This window comes from Vipera berus (genome assembly GCF_964194415.1).
Source record: "Vipera berus genome assembly, chromosome: 1".
Taxonomy (NCBI): domain Eukaryota; kingdom Metazoa; phylum Chordata; class Lepidosauria; order Squamata; family Viperidae; genus Vipera; species Vipera berus.
This window is the reverse complement of record NC_138202.1, coordinates 315391276-315409207: the sequence shown is the minus strand read 5'-3', so window position 1 is coordinate 315409207 and position 17932 is coordinate 315391276. Positions and strand designations below refer to the sequence as shown.

The 17932-nt window shown below is 35.5% G+C and overlaps 1 protein-coding gene across 1 annotated transcript in view; it reads right to left on the bottom strand.

Moving 5' to 3' along the window:
- MTA3 (metastasis associated 1 family member 3) overlaps nt 1-17932 on the bottom strand; it is a gene marked incomplete at its 3' end in the record, with an annotated part of 141139 nt that overhangs the window by 68421 nt on the left and 54786 nt on the right. Inside the window, exons 9-14 of the mRNA XM_081315101.1 lie at nt 14540-14728; nt 11908-11982; nt 8939-8997; nt 5779-5903; nt 5294-5445; nt 2551-2773 (exon numbers count right to left, since the gene is read on the bottom strand). Coding sequence (XP_081171227.1) covers nt 2551-2773; nt 5294-5445; nt 5779-5903; nt 8939-8997; nt 11908-11982; nt 14540-14728 — 823 coding nt within the window. The remainder of the gene's footprint in view (nt 1-2550; nt 2774-5293; nt 5446-5778; nt 5904-8938; nt 8998-11907; nt 11983-14539; nt 14729-17932) is intronic.

Sequence of the window (17932 nt, the reverse complement as noted above, 5' to 3'; positions counted from 1 at the left end):
TTCAATGATGGCATTTCAAGACAGAATATTTTTGGAGGAACAAACTTGTGAATGTTTACTCATTATTTCCCTTGAGCTCCAGACAGGCTTAACAGTATACCTTTCTTTTCCTTTTGCAGATATAATAGTAAAAAAAGATAACTGCACAGATTCTGAAGAAAGCCCCCCCCCCCAAAAAAAAATCATGGAATCAAAGGAAAACATGCAGTGACATGCAAACTAAACTTACACACTTTTAGGCTCTCAGAATTTGCTCATACTCAGTACATCTTATTAATTTGATGCTATTTGATGACATGGCATAATTGTCAACAATAGTGACACCGATTTTGTGTGCAAGTATCCACAATAAGAAAAAAAATAAAGGAATAGAACATGAACAATGAAATACATTGTAACAGATTAAATAATATTGCATATTATTTACAATCTATCCATCTCAATCTATCATGGTTTATAAAATATTTCAAAGCTTAACAATTTTAATTTGTTGTCTGAATGTATGTTCATTTGTGATAGATTCTTGTCACATTGTACAAGATCCAAATCTCTATAAATGGATTCAACTGCAATAGTCCTAACCCAGCTCTTGTAAGAATATTAATGATACAAACAACTTAACATGAATTATATAAGTTAATGTTTACAAACTATTCTATGTTGTATAGCAGTTTATTACTAGACCATTTGGGCATTGCTGATCACATCCCACTGGATATAAGTTAACCTGGTTTTGAAGAACAAAAGAAAGGTAGTAGAAGTGTCAGAAAAGCTTGTATGTCCTGCTCAGAGAAATAGGAACAGACTTTGGATCAAGGTATCTCTCCCTCCTCAGTCTCACATTCACTAATGTACCACATGGTAAGTTTTGTGTTGTATGCCTAGAATTAATTCTTCCTTTTTCACAATAGAAAAGGATTTCATTACATAAAAAGTGTTACCCACTTTTAAAAGAAAAGCTATCCATGAAAAGTTTAAATAAATGGAAAAAAAGTGTGAGACCTATGTTTTGTGAAAAGAAATAAACGCATGGGGAAAGGCTTAAAAATAAAATAAGTCTTAAATTGTTCCCGAACTGTTCAGAAAAAAAGTGTTCAACAATTAAAATACTACTACTTTATCCCCTTTGCTTCAACTCTCAATCTGCAAAACAGAGGCAACTTTTAACATATAAAAAACATTCACATTTTTTAATAATTCTAGTCACCTCCCTGCCATGCATTGTACATAGATCTGCCCTTGAAGACTTCTCAGAAGCTTCAGCTAATGCAAAACTCAGCAGCACAGGTACCTTTTCTTCTAGAACACATATTACACCTTTGCTCCATAAGCTGCCCTGGTTACCAATCTGTTTCTCGGTCCAATTCAAGATACTCTTTGACCTTTGTGGTTCCCTCATCTACCTACCCATCTTACCAGATCTAGCAGAAAGGGTTACGCTCTGGCTCCCATTGGCTAAGGAGCTACAGTTGGCGGGTCCTAGGCAGTGAGCCTTTTTTACTGGGGTACCCACTTTACGGAATATCGTCCCCCCTTGTTTGGTATACATTGTTTTTAACTGTTGCACACCACACAGTGACCTGTTTGTGAGATGAGTGGCCACATAAAATTTATGAAAATAAAATGTTAAAAAAAATAATGTAAACCAGCAACTCTATTCAGTCACTTTCCAGTAAAACGATAATGAAAAAATCCACTCAGTTTTGACTCCCTTCTCCCTCGCTCAGAAATGTGAAAATCATATGACAACAATTAGCTGACCAATGATGAAGTGAACTGAAAAACACAAAATGTACAAAAAGGAAAGGATTCACCTTTGGGACATCTTATGTGACAGGGGTCCTATTTTTTTGATATTGTCATTATACAAAGTTATTAACATATGTCAAGAACCTACAGCGACCTCAAAAACAGTTCATTTCTTGTGATGAACCGTTTTTGTGCCATTAGGACAACTCATAAAATTATCCTGAAATTTGCCCTCGTGTATGTCTTTCAAAAAGTCTTCTGGACCTGCTTTCATGCTTTTCCAGTAGAGAAGGTAAAGTGATAAAGTGCAGTGCCATTACTCTGAATATTTTCCATGAATATTCATTCTTAAACTAATGGGATTTTTTTTTATAATTTCAATGAGTCATATGTTTGGATCTAAAATCAATTCAAAGGCATCTCCATATTATACCAAGAAATAGTTTGTGAGCCTGTTTTCCACCAGATAAATTAAATATTGAGAAATTAAAGCAAATACATGGCAAAAGGATCTGAAGCAGGCGCACAAATCTAGGATGGTCTGCCCATTATTTGCTTTAGAAACCTATTTTATTATTCAGTAAGTAATAAATTTACTTTTTCTATAATCTTGCATTAGTTTTAGAAAATTTTCTTTGGTGACAAGACAAATGAAAATAAAATTAACACAAAAGGAATACAGACAGAAATATGTTTATTGCCAAAATAATAATAATAATAATAATAATAATGGACAAAAAAAGACAACAGAAAGTGGCTGGAATAATGATATATTAAACTAAGAATTTAGAAACATCTTACATTCTGCCCTAATGGCAGCACAGTTAATGAGGGCAAAAGGTCTTCTTGCAGCTCGCTTCAGTTGTAAGGTATTTCTGCAAACCTGGCGGGCAAGTTTAGTCAAGTATGTAGTATGAAGAAAGAAAGATTGACGTGTCTTCACTGCAGATTTTGGACTACCAGTGTTCCGGACTGGTATGCCCTGAGTTGCTTGTCGTGACATATGTGTTCGGACGCATGAATCCTGAAACAAATAATAACAATAATAACAACACTGCCACCCAGAGTCAGTGGTTTGAGATGGGCAGTTATACATTTTACCCTTCATTTTTTTGGTCTATCATGGTATTTCTTTTCTTGTTTTTAATGTTTTAATCTATAATTGCCCAGAGTTGTTGGTAGTTTGGTGACATATACATTTAATAAATAGCAATAATAATAGCAACAACAATAAAAATGACATCAAATTTAACACATTTCTGCCTGGAATCTCCTCTATGCATCGATCCCCATCTATGATGGACCTCTGAAATGATCAAAAACAAACCTAAAAGTTCATTCCACGGAAAGGAGCTTTACAAGAGACAGGCTCAGGCTGAGTGGAGAGTTTGCAATATCCAACAGGAGGTTCCAATGTTCTTAGTCTCTGCACTCCCATCAACTACTTTCCAGAAAAAACTTCCCCAACATATGGCTGTCTAGGTTCAAATGAACTCAGTCAGTGAACTGAAGCCTATCATTGAAGAAATAGCCGCAGTGGTAACCCATTTCTCTTTCAAACAGCTTTTACTGTGAAAACTTTCTTGCTAATGTTGTCAGTTCTGAATCAATTCTCCAGTGGCCTGCACTCTGGAATTATGAAAAAGACATCTTTGCTGTCTTCTCTATGATTAACTTTCAAGTGCTCAAAGAGTGCTGTTACATCTCCCCTCAATTTTTTATTCTTACAGCTAAACATATCCAGGTTTCTTTTAATCTCTCTGCGTAATACTTCATATCTTGTTTCCAAATCACCCTCACTGTCCTTCTCAGATTCTGTTCCAATTAGTTTGAAACCATTTTAAAAATGTAATGCCCAGAATGGATACAATATTTGAGAGGGATGGAAAAAAGCACAACAGAATAAAGTAAATCTAGTGTTTATCACAAATTGGAAAGTATGTTGCATTTCTTGTTTCCGCAGACATATCACATTGCTGATTCATTCCGTTTGTGATCAACTACTAATTCTAATTTTTTTTTTCACAAGTGCCATTACCAAGCCAAGTGCTGTCTGGACTATTCACATACTTTTGATTTGTGCTAAATATATAATATATAGACAGGTAGCCTTTGTTTAAAGGACCAATCATTGAGCAAAACACCACCTGATCAACCCACTTCATGATGGCAGTTCCAGCAGTCCCTGTTACTCCTGTTGAACGAACAGTAATTAGATGAGGGCCCACCCAGGTCTAACCCATTCTTGGAAGAAGGTACAGGACTGCTTCCATTTTGACTCTACAATCGGGAGGGCAGTGAAGCAAGGGCAGTGGTCATAAATGCAGGTAGGCCTGAATTTTGTTCACATGATCATAGGAGTATTGCAGGAGCTGAAACTTTTAAAGAGCAGTTGTAAGTCTATTTTCTTCAATACCATCGTAACTTCAGTCGCTGAATGAATGGAAGTTAGGCAGACTGTGTGTGTGTGTGTGTGTGTGTGTGTGTGTATACATATACAGATAACATTTATATCTATATACTATATCTGGAAGCTTTTAAGAAGAGACTGGACAACCATTTGCCTGAAATGGTATAGGGTTTCCTGCCTGAGCAGGGTGTTGGACTAGAAGACCTCAAAGGTCCCTTCCAACTCTATTGTTGCTATTGTTATCTATATGTATATATTTTCATATTGGTTCCATATCATCTTGACTGCACGCAAATTTATTGTAAAATGAAAAGTTCACAAATATCAGTCAGCTCTTAAACAGAGCTGTGTGTATGTGTGGAAGTGAATGTGTGTGTGTGTGTGTGTGTGTGTGTGTGTGTGTGAGAGAGAGAGAGAGAGAGAGAGAGAGATAGATAGAGAGAGAGAGAGAGAGAGAGAGAGAGAGAGAGAGAGAGAGAGAGAGAGAGAGAGAGAGATTAGGTAAAGGTAAAGGTTCCCCCGCACATGCGTGCTAGTCGTTTCCGACTCTAGGGGCCGGTGCTCATCTCTGTTTCAAAGCCGAAGAGCCAGCGCTTGTCCGAGGACGTCTCCGTGGTCACGTGGCCGGCATGACTAGACGCCAAAGGCGCACAGAACACTGTTACCTTCCCACCGGAGTGGTCCCTATTTTTCTACTTGCATTTTTACATGCTTTCGAACTGCTAGGTGGGCAGAAGCTGGGACAAGTAACAGGCGCTCGCTCTGTTATGCGGCACTCGGGATTCGACCCGCCAAACTGCCGACCTTCTGATCGACAAGCTCAGCATCCTAACCCACTGAGCCACCGCGTCCCTTGAGAGATATTACATCTATATAATCTTTCCCTAAATATATGTCCCTAAATAAATACATTACTAAGATGTAGATATAAACGCAACATATTTGGAAGGTGCTAAATTGGGAAGTACTGAAATTTAGTAGCAAACACAAAACTTGTAAAAGTTAGCTGAGTAAGTCATACAATTGTTTAAATGTAATTTTAAAATGTACACTACCTTTAAAAAGGAAAATGTGCATTAATGAATTAAGAAGAAATAGCAAAGGTGCTAACAACCATAAGCAAAGAAACATTACCTCTGTGGTTTGATTAGGTGAAAATCTATCTTCATTTGTTAGAGTTGGCATTTTAAGGCCACCATACTTTTTCCAATAAATCCAACATGGTGCACATAATCTACACTGCATGTTGGGTGGACCCCAGGAATACCACTGATGCGACTGTGTGACTAAAAGAAGAAGAAAATAACATCTAGTCAATCTATGTAGGATATTTACTAATACATTTACACATAAATATAGAGGCACAAGATGACAATATACTTCTTCAAAAATAGTACACTAAGTGCACTCTCTCTTTACACATGATGTACAGTACATATACTGATATATACTTAAAACTCTTGATGAATGATGTATACATAGAACTTTTTGTGACTGGATTTCTCTATTCACTTCACATTCACCCTTTTATGAGGAAGCTCCTTCCAGAAGAAAGGATTCCATTTAAATCTCTGAGGACACACGTACACACAAATACACACATACACACTTTTACTTACTGTAACAACTTTCACAAGCACGGCCTATTAGTGAGTTCTGAGTCTGGTGTGGTGCTCCAACTGCCCCATTCATGGCACTTGGTTTTCCATTATTGCTGGATATCTGACTGGGATTCGGTTTGTTGCTTTAAAATGATTTATACATGGATTAATAGTGTGAGCTATATGGCAGAAACATTTTTTTTAAATTATTAACTAACTACAAGAGCTATGTGATAGTTTGATTCCAAGGTTTGTTGGCAACTCAACTGAGCTGTAATGGTTCAGATGGATAATATGATCTGAATCAAATACATTTGAATCAAAGTGTTAAATCAACTTGATTTTCCGCATCAAATTGAATCAAATCACTGATCCACACATCTCTATTGCTTCCATAATTGTCAAGAGTACAGGTAAATGCTACTATGTATTTTCTATGAAAATGCCAAAGCATGTTTGAAATGCTCAGATTTTCTCAAAAAGCTGTAATTTTTCTACCACACTGGATACAACAGAGTTCTATTTACTATGGAAGAAAGTTTTCTGACTGCTATAAAAATACTGAATTTGATGGTATAAAGCAGGTATGTACAACCTTGATAACTTTAAGACCTGTGGACTTCTCCTCTCAGAATACCCCAGCCAACCACATCTCAGAGTGGCATCTAGCAGTTATTCTGAACTGCACTCTTCTCTAACCTCATGGCTACAGGTGTGCTTCAGCTCACAATATTCCTTGTTAATATGGCCATTGTATCAGGCCATTGGATCTGTGGCTGCTGTCCAAGTACAACTGAGGACGGGAGAGGACCTGGGCTGAGTAAGACTGTATCAATTACTATTGAGGGTCACAGGCAGAACACAATCTGTTCTGTATTCCAAATTTATTACAAACATGAGATGTAATAGAATATAAACTTTCCCATGGATGTGAAAAACATTTTCCAAATGAACTAATCAGGGTCAAATAGCCTTAAAAGTTACTCAAGAGTTTGATGAAACAGTGACTTCAATTTAATATAAAATATGAAACTGTATTAAAATACTTTTCACTTTAATTTATACTGCCTATAAAGATGTATTTATATCAGATCTATCAATCTTTGGACCCTTATTTACATATATATATATTTTGTTTAAAGAAGAGAATACAAAAATTACTTCTGGGTCACCCACAGATTCTCCCAATCTTGCAGTACTTAAGTAAATTAATTGATTTAATTTAGTCACAATTCTATTCTATTGTGACTATTTAGTCACAATTCTATTGAGATATGAATGAAAACACTGGAAAAATTAACTCCTCTTGAGCAGCAATTATCATTAAGAAAGTATGTTTAGCATAATAAAACAATTTAAATGCCATCAACACTTTCATGAATACAATTCTTTAAAATGGCCAAGTTCTTACTTCAATAGGATAAACTAAGTTTTAAAGCAAATATGTTAACAAAAAAGCTTTGCAATTTTTACATTTACATTTTCTTACAAATATAAAAATTGGGAGAAAGAATGTTACATTTATAATCCTAGAATAGTTCCTTGTAGCAAACTTAGTTTTCTAGGATCTGGTTGGAAAATACTGATTTTCATAATGTCTCAAAATCAGATGCTGAATTGGGCGGGTTGTGAATGAAGAAAAAAATAAATAAACAAATCACTACAGCTGCAAATAGTCCATGAATAGCATTCTAACAAAGACATATTGCTTGTTTGATTCTCCTTTGATTAGATGCTTAAATACATCTGAGCAAACACTATATGTATAATGTTTTGTGTCAATATTTGGTAGAATGATTTTTGAATTTTGTAAAATAAAATTTAGCTGTAATCTAAACCTTCAAGTAACTCCCACTAAGTGATGTAGCTTCACAGAAAGAAGCATGCTTGCCTTGCCAGTAGTGGGAGGACTACAAGAAACAGAAACAAAGTCCCAGAAATAACCATGCAGGGTTTTAAAGATAGCATCCAGCATCCTGAACTACATTTAAAAGCCTACTGTGATCCAGTGGAGCTCATGTAGTAATGATGTCACATGTATGTATCATGGTATACTATCATTGCATGCACCACTACATTTTGGACTATATTGCAATAGTTCAACCAGGAAGTGACTAAGGCATGAATGACTGTGAGCAATACCTACTGATCTAGGAATGGGCACAACTGGTACACAAGAAGGATTTGTGCAAAGGTTTTTTCAACCCCAATTGGCACCAGATCTTCAAGTTAAATATTAACTCTATCTGTGAGAGTTCTCTATCTATGATAACAGTAGAAAATCTCTAGACTGAGGGTGGGGTCTTAAATCCACAGTCATTCAAGTTGAGCCAAAGTCTGTTTCTTCCCTAGCCAGACCCTCAAACCCTCCAGACACTGGAAAAGAGCCTCAACAGCCTTGGACAGTCCAGAGTAGAGGTATATAAATGACATAATAAGCATACAGATGATATTAACTCCATACTACTGAATGGTCTCAACAAACAGCTCTGCACAGACATTAAATAGAAGCAGGGGAGAATAAAGTCCTGTGGAGCCTTGCAAAACAAGAGGACCGGGACTAGACTTTTCACTCCCTACCAACACTGACTGGAACTGGTTTCAGAGAATGGAGGAGAACCTATGCCCCCACTCTCAACCTTCTAAGTTAGCACCAGAAGGATACCATGATCTGCAAGGAGGGGTACAATGAATGCACTTCCCTATCGTGGGCCTGCCAGGGGCTACCCAGAAGCACGATTAATGCCACCTCAATGCTGTAATCCAGCCTGAAACTTGACTACTGCTTATGTGTGCATCGATAAAAATTCAATCTTAATACAAATTATTATATATAAAAAAGAAATAATCTGAGTTATAATTCTTTATTAAATTCTATATTGCTTAGTAATGCATCCCATTAAAGTCAGTTACTTTGGAGTTACAATTATAATTAAAACTCAACTGCATCTGAAAAGGCCATGAGTTTACATTAATACTTTAACATAAAAGGTAGTCAAAAATTATCTTATTAATGTCAACTTGAGTCTGGGTCTTACTGGATTTTACCAAAGTTTGTTAAATATTAAAATAAAGTTTTATGAATGCTTATTCTGTTTCTTCAATAAAAAACTAAGATTTATTGTCTACACAGTGACATTAATTTTAAAATAAAGATATTAGTGTTTGTTATACTTACTAAGTTGGTATGTAAACTTGTTTCAATTTGCTCTCTGCTTCAGCAGCTTTTAGACGTTTCTAATAGAAAAGATGAATATAATTTAGTGTCTAACACAATGTTAACATTAAAATGTTGTGCAAACAATTACAATAAACTGCTTAGTCTAAGACTTGTATCAGAGGCTTCTAAGGCCTCTTTCCATGGAGATTTGGCTGCAGAGGAACTCAAGGAAAGGATTATGCTGTAGTGACACTTCACTTCTAGATACAATCAAATTGTACCAGGTTTGTTATTCACTTGAGTATTCATAGTTGGATTCTTCTCAGTGGGTCTCGATAATTTAGTTTAACTTAAACTTAAAAATAGCAGCCTTAATGAAAACTTTGCTTTTTTAAGAATCATCCAGTCACTGTAGGCATCCCATAAGAAGAAAGCAGTATGTCAATTTAATAACATTTCTTGCAAAGATAGCGAAATGCATTTCCTTGATTCAAGAAAGGAAAATGTTTATAGAGTTTTTGCATGAAATACAAAAAGTGCACTTATGACTTGCAAATTTGATTAGAAAAAAAATTGGATAATGGAAAAAAGTGAGGTTTTTTTTGTAACCATAAAGTAAGAGATAATTTTGTAATCATCCTTATATTTGCTGCAAAGGAAATTAGAAGCTTCTATTTCTTTTTATCTTTTCTTCCCGCACTTTTGATTTTTTTCTTTTTTTCTTCTTTTAGTTTTCTCTATTCTCTATTAGCTTGTGTTAAGATTTTATCTTTTTTAAACTTTTAATAAAATTTATTTAAAAATATTAATAACATCTCTATTTAAAGATGGAGTTTCTCTGAATTGACAATATAGCTGGAGCTAAAAATTTCTTGCACAAATTTAAGCTGAACTTGCATTCAATGAAATGTGGGTTTGTTTCTGTATATTTATAGCTAGGAAACATAAGGGAAATTGAGGTTGGCCAAGGACAGTTCCTATAAGATTCTACACATTTGAAAAGTCAATAATTTCAAGACCAGATCTGTTGCTTATGCTTAAAAGCTTATCAACAAAAACCCTGGGAGTTATCCAAGGGAAGGAACATTATAGAACTCTTTACAGTGAGTTTTTACAATAACAGAAATACAGTGAAGTTGGATTATTGCTAAAGTAATTACTGAAATGTACTAAGTAAATGCAATCATTACTACAATACATATACACTCATACATATATGCATTAAAACTTTTATTAAATAATGAAGTCTATATTAATTTCAGGTTTGGGGGACAGACTCAGTATATAAAAATACATTAAAAATAATGTATCATAATCACTGTTAGATTTCCCATCTGAAAACACCTAGGGCAGACATACCTTTAAAACTGATCATATTAACATCGACTCACCTCTTGCTAAGACACCCCCAGAAAATATATTTTATATATCTATATATTTAAGATATATATTTATAATATAAAATATAAATGTATTTTATAGGATATAATTAATGATATCACACATGGATTTATTGGGAAGAAATCAGTTTAAATGAGAATAATTTATAATGTTCTGTTTTAACTGAATTTAAGGAAAGTTAATTGGAAGGTGTGACTATATCCATATGGTGCAAAATTTAGTTATACACCAACTTCTGATAAGCTTTTTCACAATGCCTCCACTATGTATGTAGCGACAATATGGAGCAATCTGTTTCTTAACTGCTTCTTTAATAGATTAATTGAAACAGATTAGAAGATTTAAACCATAAGTTGAAAAAATATGTATCTATTAGATCACAAACAGCCAAAGTAGAAGAAATAAGTATAATGCGATTTTCAATTACTATTTTGAAACGGCTCATTCTATAAGGAATTGCTAAAGAGTGAGCAGCAATGACATTGTATAGTTTTATGGAGAAAGGCAATAACAATGCCTTAGTTTCACAGTCTCCCAGGGTTTAGGTGATTGAAATCAAGCTGTAAAAGGACTTTGGGCATGTGTATACCCCTTTTTATTCTGTTTGCAAGAGGAAGAAAATAAAAGACAAGAAATTATCTTTCTCAGCTATGCCTGGATCCTGAAACTGTAAATCACATATCATTTACAAAACTAATCATAAACCATTCAAATAAGTTAAATCAAACTATGATTTCTTATCTTCATTTGTTATACAACTTTGGCTAGGGCGATGTAAACTTTGCATAGCTGCCATTAATGGCAAGAGACCAATTTTCAGGAAGTGTAACTGAAATATTTAAATGAAAAAGGCCTGAATCCAGAGATCCAGGGAAGAGAATTCTAATTAGGAAAACCTCCAGAATAGCCTGAAATATATCCCAGCATGATGACAATGAATTGGTAAAATTCCTGATGTTTTGCCCTCCCATAAAAATCCATTTTTGTGTAACAGTTATTCTGGATTCAGGGCAACATGTTTCAATTACTCTAAATCTTGAATGTCTTCAGGTCTAATTAATCCTCTTGGGGGGGAAATGAAATTATAGGAATTAGTACTTTGAAATTATTATGCATGGTAACCGAACATGGCCTTCCTCAACCCAGTGTCCTCCAGATTTATTTGTTTGCTCAAATTACATTGCAACCTCACAGATGCGACCCCTGGTGACTAACAACACACTACAAACAATACAAAACACAACAGCAACAAAAGTATAAAAATCTAGAATAGTAGCCAAAAAACAAACTCAATAAAAGCTCAATAGCAGCGTCTCACACACGATCTAACTTCCCAGCCCCCGTGCATTGAGCACATCCAGGCATGTAGAGCTTAATGAAAGGACAGAAATGTGTTACACAACTACAAAAACAGAGACATCTGGAGAAGAGCGAGGATGGAGGCTTTATGCTACATGTACATTTCCATTTAGCTGCACCTTTTTATGTAGGGATTTAGTAATGTCTGATAGTCTCCTCTTAAAAATGTTTGATATTGTTTCATATCATACTGTACTTTATAAATGTTATAAATGCAAAAAAATTACCTGCTGAATATATCTATCTGTGGTTTTCCACATATAATAATATTCAATGATGCTAGTCAGAGATTTCCAAGGAAGCTGAAAAACATTTAATACAAAATTACACTTTTAAAATGAAAATGATGAAATAGTTGGATTATTGGAGACGAACTATTTTTTGTAGAGATGGAAGTCATGAAAAACCTGGATACGAAGGCATAACATTATGTAACATCTGTACTTCTCTCCTCTGAATAGGGAAGGTGGACTGTATATATTATTCTAATATATATTTTGATGCAACTCCTAAAACTAACATGCTGTTATCTAAAGTGCAAAGACCCATATATCTGATTCCCAATAGAGGACGTGAACCCATAGAACCCCATAAGTTCTGGCTATCTATGTTTGACAAGTTCCAAATGAGACAAAAACTGTCACATAATGCCTCCTTGTGGTCATTTAAGCTATGTACAATCTGTGAATTTATGACAATGAGCACAATCGGGGAAAAAGAAATAAGATCCTCTTATAGTTTCAGGTGGTAAGTGAACATACATACATTAAGAGCTTGCTTGGTAAACCCTTGTTGAAAAGCTAATTTCTTTTCTCCTAAGAACTGGAAAATATAGTACGCTTATCCACAATTCTTAGCATTTAAAACTGTGTAAGAAACACTGTTAAAGGGCTGGGAAAACTTTTTTTCCCCAGGGTGGAAAAAAAGATCTTCTGTTTAGGACTTCTTCAGGAACAATCTGTTCCTGTACTAAACAAAGGGGAAATGGTTCTTATATTGTACTACATATATCACAGTGAAATGACTAGACTCTCCTATGAAGATTTATGATTTTTAAATATCACTTATTTAAATGTTTCTATTACAAAAGATACAGGGACGTGGTGGCTCAGTGGGTTAGGACGCTGAGCTTGTCGATCAGATGGTCAGCAGTTTGGCAGGTCGAATCCTGAGTGCCGCATAACAGAGGGCCTGTTACTCGTCCCAGCTTTTGCCAACCTAGCAGTTCGAAAGCACGTAAAAATGCAAGTACAGTAGAAAAATAGGGACCACTCCGGTGGGAAGGTAACAGCATTCCGTGCGCCTTTGGCGTCTAGTCATGCCGGCCACATGATCACGGAGACATCCTCGGACAAGCGCTGGCTCTTCAGCTTTGAAACGGAGATGAGCACCGGCCCCTAGAGTTGGAAACGACTAGTACGCATGTGTGGGGGAACCTTTACCTTTACCTTATTACAAAAGATAAAACAAGAATTTTTCTCCTCTCCTCCCCCCTCGACAAAACTCTGAATTCCAAGTTTAGGGAGCTTTGTTAAATCTCATTCTTTTTCCAAGTTCAAAAACTATGAACTTGAGTTGGCTCAAGCAACTTCAACTTCAACTCCAAGGAAATTGGCTTAGTCCTGCAGAGTCAAAAACATTCCTCATATCCAAAAATGTTGGAAACATCAAGTGACTTTATATTACAGGATTCAATCTGGGTCGGTCACTGGGATCAGAGATTTAGTCTTCCAAGCTTTCGGACTCATTCTGGAGCCCACATTGAGTTCTGCAACATTATCCTGGGACATGTGTATTCGTCTTCATTCATGAGTTTATATTACATCTCTGCTGTACTGGCTTCCAATTAATGTCCAAGGGCAATTCAAAGTGCTGGTTAGAGTTTAGAAAGCTTTATATGCTAGGTGTTGAAATATCTTCTGGGTTGCTTTCTCCAACTGGAAGAGACCTGCTTAACTCATTTGGCCTGAGAGAAACTGCTGCTGATGCCCAATTTCCATCCTGGGGAGGCTCACGGGGACTGGATTTTTGTGGTAGCTCCTATACTTGGAAACAGCCTCCTACTCAAACAGCCTCAACCAGGATTGGCTCTCACATTTTAACCTTCCAGAAACCAGCAACATCAGAATTGTTTTGGAGATCCTACTGTAATGCATGATGTCTAGGAAAGATGATTGCACTGGATTTTATAATATTGTAATTATGTAATTTTAATGTTTTATTGTAGATGTTTTTATTTTTTATGTTTCATTACTGTACACTACTTTTGGGACTGCAGCATGTAATAAACCCTGATAAATAAAATGAATGGGTATAATTCATTGAATTTATATTTAATGCTATTTTTTAAAAAATTACTGTATGAAAAAATAAATTATTAGAAACTTCTACAAATGCTTTGAATATTGCTTCCCTTTTGTTTATTTCCAAAGTGTGGTATTATCAAAGAGGCAAAAAACCTCTGGTCTCTCTGATATCATTAAATTCTAAATGCCACCATGAGCAATAACCCAGGTCCCTCAATCCTGCATATGAGAATACAGTAATCCATATACCTCTGAAAAGTATAACATTTTATAGATGTATACAAAAAGTAGCACTGCATATTTTCAACTGGAGGTTAATTCATTCTGCCCCCTCACTGCTTTCCAAGATCTCCAGTCCTAACAGCAAGGATTATTGAAGATTTCAGTGGCCTAAGTATCTCCGTCATATCAGTTTCTGTAGCAGACTATGCCCTTATATAGAAAAGTAGGCTCATAATAACAGATCTTTAGTTTAATTAACTGTGGAATAGAAAAAAAAATGTCATAAAAGACTTAAGGGCAATTTAATGATAATTTAGATAAGTCTACTTACAAAGTCTTGCCGTATGTCATTGAAGTCTTTACCATATTTCTCCAGGGCTTCTTCAAACAAACTAGCCTCTGATGCTGACCATTCTTCCATTTCATCTCTACAAAGAACAGGACCTCCAAGGGGAACCAAGACACTAATGGCACTGCTCAGGTCATAGTTGTGTTTATGTAATGTATCCATTGCATGAAACTAGGAATGAAAAGAAAAGGATCAGATATAGGTATTAAATAGCAATATACTAAATGCATTTTTGGATTAAATATTACAGTGAATCATTTTGACCCGTCATGTATAAGAGTTAAGCCATGAACCAGTAATTCTCAGGAAGTGAGACATCACTGATTCAAGGTCAAGAAGCATGGATAGGGAACACTGCTGAAACACTGGAAAGGCAGGAAATTAAAATAATGGAATTAACAGAATTAAACTACCATGAGTATAAGAGGGAATTCTTACCTTCAACACTTATAGCACAAAACTGTTTATGTGGTTTTTATCAAACTATGCCATATAAAATTAAGGGGCTGTGATTTATAGTCAAGTCCAGTTCAAGGAATCTGCCATGTGTCTTTTTAGAACTATTTAAATCATCATAAAATATGAGTCAGCGGCCAAGCATCTGAATTTTGATCATGTGACCCAGGGAATGCTGCAATGGTCATAAGTCTTTTTTTAAAAATGCTAATGTAACTCTGAACGGCTACTAAATAAACTGCTATAACTCAAGGACTACCTGTATTTTGCTGCATTGGAGTACCTGGCAACAACATATGTTACAGTTCCATTATGGAACACCATTTCCTTGGAAAATGCTGATGAGAGTTGAGTGAAGACCTCTTGATCACTGACAATAGTTGGCCAATAAGTTATTTCATCTAATTGGGATAGTAAGGCTAACATTGTTTTGGATGTAATTACCTTAGCTCTCAATTTCTTTATACGAGCTTTATTTTGCCCTGACATGGTGCCACCTATCAGACTCCTCCACTTCATCAAAAAAAAAAAAAAAAGAACAGACTTCTGCTGCCATACTTTTCCCAATATACAAGTTTCACATTCCTATAATTCAGTTCATAGTAAGCCAAGTAAGGCATCCCACAGAAGCAAGTAATTTGAAAATAATTGTGTTTTACTTCCTCATCCCCATTATTTCTGCCTTTCCATGATGCACGGATTTGTTTTGGTCTAAGAAATGATAAATATCAGTGTATTAAATTCAGTTCTTACTTCCATTTTCCTCCACTCATTATATAGAGGGAAAACTAATGAAGGTTGTGTGATATCTAAGCACAAGCTAATAATTCATAATACCTGAAGAAGCTGGGATAATAATAAAATAAACTCTCTTGCTTCTGATTCTGGCTTGATTAGCTGCAAGAAAATATAATCCTGGCATTGGCTGCCACAAGACAATAACATGAAGTAGGACAAAATAAGCACAATTCTTATGTCGTCAATGTAAGGATATAATGATAAAAAGGAATCACACGCACTTCATGAGTTAACTAGATTGACTAGATACATACTATGTTTTTTAAAAAATATTTATTTATTTAGATCCCATCTTTATTATTTTTTAGAAATAACTCAAGGTGGAGAACATCTCCAACACAAGATTCAATCTGGATCGGTCAGCAGGATCAGAGATTTACTCTTCCAAGTTTTTGAACTCATGCTGGAGTCCATCTTAAGGGAACTTCTCTCTACTGGAATATGTGCTTTGTGCTATTCTATGCATGATATGTATATGGTGCCTTCCTATTGGTTGATTGGTATGTTGATGGCCAGCAATTAGCTGTTGCTTCCTTGCACTGCCAAATCCTCGGCTCCCAAGTATCCTATAAGTAGCATTCCTGTTGACTGAGAAGGAGCCTGTTTCACTCATTCCCTTGGCTATCTTTGTACCTGCATGGCCAACAATCTAGACCAAGGGTGTCAAACTGCTGTCCCACAGGCCGGACGTGCCGGCAATGGTGAAAAAGTTCCAATACGTTGCGCGATGTCACATGACGTCGCGAGTTTGACATGTCTGATCCAAGACCAACCCTCCGCCAACTGCAGGGAGCTATTATTGCTGTATCTCTAATAGATGGCTATCCAGACACTGCTTAAACAGTTCCACCTCCAGATGGCCACCAGATGGGTTTGGGTTTTAACATTATTTTAACTAACCTACAACATTGGGCAGAATCATTTAACTTTAAATCTTGTAACCTGTATTCTTATTTTTATTGCCCTGTACACCGCCCTGAGTCCTTCAGGAGAAGGGCGGTATATAAATCAAATAAATAAATAAATAAATAAATAAATCTCCAAAGATAAACTCTTCTATTGTTAAACAGCTATTATACGATGGAAAGTTCCCCCTAATATCCAATCAAAATTTACTTCTTGGTAATTTAAACCCATTGGTGGTCCTATCTGCCCTGTCTTTTAGATAATACTTCTTCAGATACTTGAAGACAGCTATCATGCTCCATGAAGTTTTGTCTTTCATATCCGCAGTGATTCTACCCAAAACCCCCACAGGTTTTTCCTTCCAGATCCCTAACTCCTTTGGTTGCATTGTATTGGGATAATTCAGAAGAATGTAACACAGAACACAGAAGCAAACACCATATAGGGTGGAACATGCATCTCACATGCCTACATTATGTATATGTACATAAGTATGTGTATATGTATACAGTACACAAGCTGCCAAGAAATAACAGAACAGTTACAAAGCTTGTAACTGTTGGCTAAAAACTGGGAATAAGCTAGGGATAGTTGAGATGGATTAATGGTATGCCTTCAAATACAAATTTGGGGAAAACGTATCAGAAAATGAATATAGATAGATAGATAGATAGATAGATAGATAGATAGATAGATAGATAGATAGATAGATAGATATAGATAGATATATAGATAGATATAGATATAGATATAGATATAGATATAGATATAGATATATTTCTCAACACACAAAATGAGCAATGATGTGTTTGTATGTGTGTGTTAGACATGAAATGTCAGCCGATAGCAAGGGAATTTTAGTGAACAGGAGGTACAAATAGGAAATTATCCTTCCATTATAACAGGAGTGAGGAAGTATGGTCCTTTTATAATCTATGAACTTCAATTCCCATGCTCAGAAATTCTGGGAGTTGAAGTTCACAGATCATAAAAAGGTCATAGCTCCCCACCCCTGCATGATAACATCAATGATTTTACATTCTTAACCTTCTCTTGTAGTATGCTACTTGAGACAATATTCCAAACCCATTACAGTAGTTCAACTAGAATATTAAGATTTATGACAAGTAGAAATTATGACTATAAGGATATAATTGCCCAGTAATTTTTCTACTGGAAAAAAACCCTCTACACTTGTACTATATTAAAACAGAC